This window comes from Saccostrea cucullata, unplaced genomic scaffold (assembly GCF_032062105.1).
Source record: "Saccostrea cucullata isolate Sc308-1 unplaced genomic scaffold, CSIRO_AGI_Scuc_v1 ctg5867, whole genome shotgun sequence".
Classification (NCBI taxonomy): domain Eukaryota; kingdom Metazoa; phylum Mollusca; class Bivalvia; order Ostreida; family Ostreidae; genus Saccostrea; species Saccostrea cuccullata.
The window spans coordinates 80971-88941 of record NW_026939117.1 but is presented as its reverse complement, the minus strand read 5'-3'; the positions used below and the strand labels follow the sequence as shown (position 1 = coordinate 88941).

At 33.7% G+C, this 7971-nt stretch overlaps 1 protein-coding gene across 1 annotated transcript; it reads left to right on the top strand.

Annotated features, from left to right (window-relative positions):
* The first annotated feature begins 1453 nt into the window (after positions 1 to 1453).
* Positions 1454 to 5566, top strand: LOC134252301 (interferon-induced protein 44-like). The gene is made up of 3 exons (XM_062734741.1): positions 1454 to 1802; positions 2658 to 2829; positions 4637 to 5566. Exons 1-3 carry the CDS (start codon positions 1719 to 1721, stop codon positions 4939 to 4941), a joined length of 561 nt encoding a protein of 186 aa, XP_062590725.1. The 5' UTR covers positions 1454 to 1718; the 3' UTR covers positions 4942 to 5566.
* Positions 5567 to 7971: the final 2405 nt, after the last annotated feature.

The following is a 7971-nucleotide window of genomic DNA, read 5'->3' as shown; positions in this document are numbered from 1 at the left end:
AAAGATGACCTTCATAGGAAATGTAAACAATTAAAAAAAACAAGACAAACTTACCAGAGATATCCAACTATATGCCCGATAAGCCTATCCATTAAAATAATCCAGTGAAATAACATCTCAGCTGATCCTGAAAAATTATACAATACAGTGATACACATTTAACCTCATTTTACAATGTAAGTAAAGCAATAATTTACAGATTAAAGGGACAGAAATGTAAAAAATACCATGTATTTTACCAAAATTAAGTGAATATTTTTCTGATTGAAATTCAATCATAGAATGACCCATCATACAAATATTAAATGCACTCTGAGTTACATGCAGGTTATACAACTGTAAATCACATGAAATGAGGATGAATACAGTATTTAAATTCAAAATAGAACTTTACATATAAATCATGGTTAAATGTAAAGATGACACCTTCATAGGAAATGTAAACAAAAATAAGACAAACTTACCTGTCGGATAGGTCTGTCAGAAAGGAGATTTCAAAAATGAACACGCTCTCAGCATTCACATGACAAGAATGCATCAGGATGTTTACTTCCGTGGTCATGGAGAAATTGAGCTTTATACAAGAAAAGCTTCACAGCAGGAAAATCATCAAAGTAAAACAGAGGAAAAACAAAAGATAGTTCTACATTTTTTGAAAATCTAAATTGACTTCTTAGAAACAAAAGTGAAAATGAAACTTTAATTTTACAAGTGTATGACGTCATAATGCATAGGGTAGCTCGCTGACATGGATGACGTCACAATGAATCGGTAAGTTTTATCGTACTTTTTGCACACGGCACTTTATAGATGATGCAAGAGGAATATAAGGAAACACAGGTAAAAGGTATATTTCTTTTGCACACGACCCTAATTTTTACCGTATTTTTACAGTATTTTACCTGTGTACATAAACAAAACGTAGTACCAACGTACCAATGTAAACATAGTGTAAACAGCATATTTAGGGGTTATATACTGACCCACCTAGCCCAGGGTTAGGGATAGTGGGCTAGGGTTAGGGGGTAGGGCTAGTTAGGGTTAGTTAGGGTTAGGGTTAGTTAGGACTAGGGGGATAGGGATAGTTAGGGTTAGGGGGTCAGGGTTAGGGTTAGGGTTAGTTAAGGTTAGGGGGTTAGGGTTAGTTAGGGTTAGGGTTAGGGTTAGGGTTAGTTAGGGTTAGTTAGGGCTAGGGGGTTAGGGTTAGTTAGGGCTAGGGGGTTAGGGTTAGTTAGGGTTAGTTAGGGCTAGGGGGGTGGGGGGGGTTAGGTCAGTTGAACTGGCCATCCAGCCGGCTTCCGACTAGGACATTTCTGGCTAGCCCACTTCCGCTTCCGCTAGACCACTTCCGGTTATGACATCACTTCCGCACTAGCTAGGAGGCTTATACTACTTCCGGGTTTCTGTCAATTGATGTTAAAAATGACTCTACAAGCGTTATATGTATATTTATGCAATCATTTGTTTTTATAAATGAAATTTACTTCATTTTCTACAAGTGGGAATTCATTTCCTTTTATGAATTTATTCAAATACCGAACCTGCGCAACATTTTTTTCAGTAATAAATACAAGTAAATGTAACATATTCTGGAATTTTAACCGGATTTTTACAATTTTTTCGAAGAGATTTCAATAAAATACGTTTTATTTCAGTTCAACAAATTCCGTATCAGGCATCCACCAACAAAGAAGTTTTTAAACTTCAGATTGTGTGACATGCGAGGACTAGAAGAGAACTTGTGTATTAAATATGAAGATATGGCTTTTATTATGGACGGAAATCTACCAAACAACTACAAAGTTTGTTTCTTTAGTGCACAAATAAAATAATCAATTATTCTTAAAGGGAAAAATAAGGGTAATTCATAATGAAAAAAGACTAAATTTAATATGATTTATATGTATATACCACGATATATTTTAAATGTTTTTTTAGTAAGATGTTAATTAATATTTAACTTAAGATGCAATTGCGAAAGTGTAAATACATGCAATATGTTCTACGGTGCGACCGTTGGGACGAGCGCAGGTTTTTTTTTTTACTATCAAAAACTTTTGCACAGCTTTTTGTTGCACTGGCTATCCGCAGTTTATTAAAAAAAGAGAATAAAAAGAAATCATTTTCTAGGCATCGGGATCGAGATTCCGATTCTTTCGGAAGTTTCCGACAAAGTCGGAAATACCCGAGCCGTTTAAGTGACGAAAGTATGAAGTCAAATAAAAAGTCCTGTTGATTTAGAATGCAAACGGTAGTTTTGTGACATGGAGATCGCATTAAATCGTTGTTTGCAATTTTTTCAAGTATGTTGTTGCTATGTTTTAGCCACTATGTTGCTATGCACCGCAAAGGATTATTGGGAGTTTGGATTTTTTTTTGTCACGCGGTGAGATAAAATTTCTTGGAGCAATGTGCAGATTTCTACCCGAATTTTCTCCGTTCGTACACGTTAGTCTATTGAGCTCACTACGCGTCGCGCCGCCTTGCTACTCTCCCTATTATATGAATACTAGATACACATGTAAAATTCATACTAATTTTCAATGCGAACAGGACAATATATGTATCAATCTACGGGGGATACTCTTCATTTTCGTTCACGATATATATTTGACTAGATAGCATTTCTCAGTAATGAACATCTAATTCATTTTAAGTTTAACCCTGTGGCCCAGGCATCTGTTGACTCTCCTGGGTTTCAGAAGCAGCCATCACTGAAGGATAGAATGCATGTGGTTGTTTTTGTTGTGGATGGAAGCACATTTGAAGTTATGCCAGAGGGAATTCTAAAAAAGCTTGGGGAAACAAGAAGCATGACCATCGATAGGGGTAAATATAACAGTATTCAGATATGTCTTTATAATCAAGTTAATACCACAGATACTCCAGTCCTGAAGAGGAAATTCCGATCTAAACCCTACACCACCCCAACAGCCGTTTTCAACTTATGCATGGGCATGCTGGATATTTCTTCACAAATGATATTCATTAAGTTAATTTTTCATGAATACCCAAGGTAAAATCAGGAGAAAATACGCATAATAATCGTTCCATACGCAAAAATATCCCAATTTTCATGAAAAAATAATAGAAATAATAGAAATAATTAAAAGTAGGGTATTTTTTTTTATTAAAGGCCTTTTTTGCTTTTGTTGTTGTCGTTGTTGTTGTATTAAATCCTCCTATGGTACACCTACCTTTATATATACTCTTCAAAAAAAGAAACGCATCGTAGAATTTAAGTGACACATTGAACATTAAGATTATTTAGTAAAATGATGCATTGATAAAACAGAAATGTGGTAAGCAACAGGAATTCTATCTAAATGTCATAATTACTCAACAATTTTGAAAGTATAGTCAGTTAAAGACCATTAAAGATCAATATCTGGTATGCCCCCCACAGACACAAATGATAGCCAGATTCGGCATCTAATGGAAGGAAATGTGTGTAATAAAAACTGTATAGGAATACTCTGCCACTCCAAATCTAAACCTTTAGTCAGCTGTTGCAGAGTCTGGGGATGCAATTGTCTTTGGCAAATTATGCCAATCCATTTTGTACAATGCTGATTAATTTGGATTAGATTTATCGATTTAGATGACTGTGACTGAAACAGGTAGTTGTTTTTTTGCAAGAATAGGTGTGTCAAACGAGCCATATGTGGCTGTGTATTGTGAGATTGCAATACGGCTCTAGGAAGCTGCAAAATTGAATGGGTATGTGTAGGTAGAACATGGTTTGAGTACTTTTTTCCATCGAAGTCCATTGAATTCGAACCAAATCAATCTTACTTTCTTATAATACCATTTTCCATATCATTACACTACCACCACCAACTTTTTTAACGTCCTGGAGGCAGTTATCTATCTAACCTTCATTAAAAAGCATTAGCACTCTTAAACTTATAAGAGGTTTTCAGATAAACATTCTGGACTAGCAGGTTAACCAAAATGTTTAGCAGTGGTGCTTTGGTCGTACTCTATTCATCTGAGATCTTTGAAGTCGATATTTGGGGTGTTGTGGGGTCGGAACAATGGCATGAATAATCCTCTCGCAATAATTCGTAGTCAACTGAAAACGGCCTTGTTAGATGATCTGTGCAGCTCAGCTTTACCTCAGCTATTGCTTTAGATGACGTCCTTGCATTACATTCATGCAATTTGCGTAATCCTCGGAAGTGATGCTGTACTGCTGATGTCAAACGTAGTCTACCATATTTTTTGCGAACATTGGGTGTTCAATGATAATGGTTTATGTTTTATAGGTTAGATATGGTCTGTGTGTAACATTAAAACTTCTTGCAATTGTAGATTGCGGTACACCTGCTTCCAGTCGCCCATTTTCCTTTTTGTGCCACGCAACATTAAGATGCAGCAATTTTAGGAAGCATCATTTTTCAGATAAAACCAGATTCAGAATATCGAGAACCCCCGCTTTTGATAGCCCCGTTGTATCTGAAAGAATTGCATCGGAATTCAACAAATGAAAATTGAGATCAAAATGTTGGGGGATTTTTTGCAAAATCAGATCCTTTATTGCATGTTTTATTTCTAAACTATATTCATTTGTTACCGACATTTTTGCAAAAAGTCGTTTAAAAAAATCGTATGCCTAAACAATTTTTTTTTTTAGGAATTCCACTTCTTGTTTATGTAACGAAGATTGACAAGATATGCCCAATGGTTGACAAAGAAATCAGTGATGTATTTTTCAGCAGAGCCGTTGAGGAAATTGTAAACAAAATTGCAGATGTAATCGCAATTCCAAGAGCACATGTGATTCCAGTGAAGAATTATGAAAAGGAAGATTGCTTGAAAACCAACATAAACATATTGGCTTTAAAAGCCTTGCGAAAGGCGTTGTCGTTTGCTGACGATTTTCTGGAAAACCAATTTGAACTGCAGCAAGAAACCAAACGGCTTAATATCAAAGATTGAATTCCTCTTTAATTAACAAGCAATGTAGATGTAAATTTACCGTTGAACCTATCTACTTAAATTGATATAAATCTATATCCGTAGAATTATTAGATGAAACAGGAACTCTATCTTCTCTTATTAACATACGAGTGACATTTGAATAACTTTTTTAATTCTTAGAAAAGCTAGCTTTTTGAGGAAAATATATGATTGAAATTTGTTCTGCTAGTTTTGTCCTTTTCACACGTTAAGTCCGTATGGGTGTCTATGATTCAGAAAAACTATAATTAAACACATATTATTCTTAGCTGTCAATAAAAGCTTTGCACCTCTGCACCACAGACTTTTGATTCTGTAACTCACATAATGAAAATTGATTTCTTGTACTATTTCTACTTGCATGTTTATATTGATAATCTTAGGCCTTATGTGTTATACATTCACTGTAGGTTCATATAAAAAATGTCCTTTTTCTGCTTTCTTATATGCTCTATGGTGCTAATACCCCCAATAATGAGAGTTTTAAAAAGTGTACGAGGGTTGTCCCAAAAGTTCGTGGACAATGACGTTTTTTGTGAAAATATATGGTTCCATATGCATCTATTGTACATCAAAATATTTCTTATGAAAAACCAAGTCAGAGTGATTTAATTTTTATTTGGGAAACTTAATATTTATTGTTAAAATCGGGGTCTTTAAAGATCGCAGATTGTGCGAATGAACCAGTCTGACGTTAAGCTAATTTCATTATAACGTCAAACATTTGGATTTTGTCTTAACACATGTACATGGACAAACACTACATTTCTTTTTGATGCTGCAACGCTCTTCTTAGTGCTAGCAATAATTTTTAAGTATAGATTATAATTAATTTAATTTTTAAAATTCAAAGCAATGCACAAAAATTTACGAGCTTCATTTTAATGAATAGTTTGTAAACATAAACTGCACAGCCCAGTCTGACGCTGTGCTAGAATTATAATAACGTCATGAATAAAAATTTCAATTTTCAGTAAATTACATGTGTTTTTAAATTCTTGTAGTGTCTTCGAATTTGTAAACACCATTGAAATCTCACATCGATACACTTAATATTTTTCAATAATTTTGAGTTGTTTTAACAAATATTTTTTCTCTTACGTCATTTCAGCTGTATTAAAACTTATTTTCCTGTTCGGACACTGCCCCGTGCGGGCGGCCGACGTCGCTTTTCTGTCGAGTTTTGACACACACTTGATAGGGTTTTTGTTAAGAATTTGCACTGTCTAGTGCCTAGTTCGTGGACTGAGGCTATAAAATTAGAACTATGTTGTCTAAGCTTACAAAGTTTATAAGGAACATAAAACAACAAAAAATAAAGAAATTTTGAAAATAATAGCTCGTTACGTTCATTATTTCCCAAATTATTTTAAAATAAAAACGACATTATATGATCACCCGGCGCCGTCGCCGCTTAGTTTCATTACGTCCGACAACGTCATTATTTTTTTCAACGTCCGCTTCTCTACCTCGTACACTTATTTTGATGAAGTTCCCTAAAGCTGAATAAGGACTTCAACCCGTCTTGTTTTTATGACTTTACAATGTCATGATCAGCAGCAATGCATATATCATAATATTGCAATTGGATTTATATATTGGGAGACATCGTTATTGATTATGCCAGCATATTTTGTTTTTTGGAGTTCAATATAGCTAAAACACTTGATCAACGTCATTATTTGACGAAATAGATTTTTCAAACCTTGACTACAAATCGACATTAACTTTCCATACTTTTTCTCTCTGAATCTATTTTGGTATTAAAAACGAGTAATTTGGATGCATTATTTTTTCTCCATAGGCAGTTGAAATATTTCCTAGGTGTATTCCAGTTTTTCCAGGGGCTAAACTTAATACAGTATTGCAAAATGAAACCCCTTCCCCTTTTGACGTCATTTTCAATGCAAAATTTGCTTGGATACTCCATGTAAAATTTACAATAAAATTTCATAGAACTTCCACAATGAGGTAAAAGTTCCATATTTTATGGAACAATAATGTCCCAACCCATACCTGAATTAATGGGGATTTTTGGATGTCAAATGTTCATATCAAATCAGTTTATCTTTGTTACACTTAAGGCGAAAAAACGTCGTTTTCGAGGTTGCGCCGCCTGGACATACCATTGCTTACAAAATCATTACTAATTTAATAAAAAAAAAAAATGAAATTTAGGCTTTATTGTTTATTCTATACATAGAAAAGATGATGATAGCTAAATATTTTAAAATTCATTGATGTACCTAAAGCGGTTTTAATTTTATGGCGCTAGTCCACGAACTTTTTGATAGCACCTCGTACCTGCACAGCAATACAAAGAATGGACTGTTTCATAAAGAATCAAAGATATTTTTTTTAAAGTCAACATATTAGACAAGCTATTTATAGTGATGTTTTTTTTGGTATTTCCATATTTATAATAAACATGATATGTATCTTGAGCAACTACGTTTTTTGACCTGGAACTATAAGAGATATATCATCTTCCTTTTTTACGAAAGGTCGGAAGGCTCATTTAAGATTGAGGTCTTAAAATACATTTGACTTTTGAGATTCAAGATCAAATCAATCAGTAGGCGGATCCAGTTACCCCCTTTGCTAAGTTTTTAAGGAAAGATGATATAAACTAATGTTTTGTTTGGAAGAGAATAAATAACAAGTCACAAGTTTAGAAAAGTAGTTAATTCTTAGAATTTTTTATTCTTAGAACTGGAAAATGAATTAGACTTGAAAAATTTACAATTTTGCTTTTCGTGATAAAATTGACCTGGCTTGGTATACTTTTCTAAAGATAATATTACACTTCAAGCACCAATATAACATATTTTAAAATTGATTTTTGTCTGTAAACCTTTAATGAGTATGTTTTATTCTTATTTGTATATTCATTGAAAATTACTAAAATTTTGCAAGTCTATTTCATTTTGCAACTTTTTGGAGAAACTTTTTAAAAGAATTTTCCACTTTTCTAAACTTGAGACATGATATTGTCTCCTCAAGAGAAAA

Bases quoted from the DNA above. Each gene is read 5' to 3' on its own strand.
- LOC134252301 (XM_062734741.1), top strand. From the start codon at position 1,719: ATGCGAGGACTAGAAGAGAACTTGTGTATTAAATATGAAGATATGGCT. The intron at 1,803-2,657 runs GTTTGTTTCTTT...ATTCATTTTAAG, and splicing joins ATCTACCAAACAACTACAAA to TTTAACCCTGTGGCCCAGGC. The intron at 2,830-4,636 runs GTAAATATAACA...TTTTTTTTTTAG, and splicing joins AAGCATGACCATCGATAGGG to GAATTCCACTTCTTGTTTAT.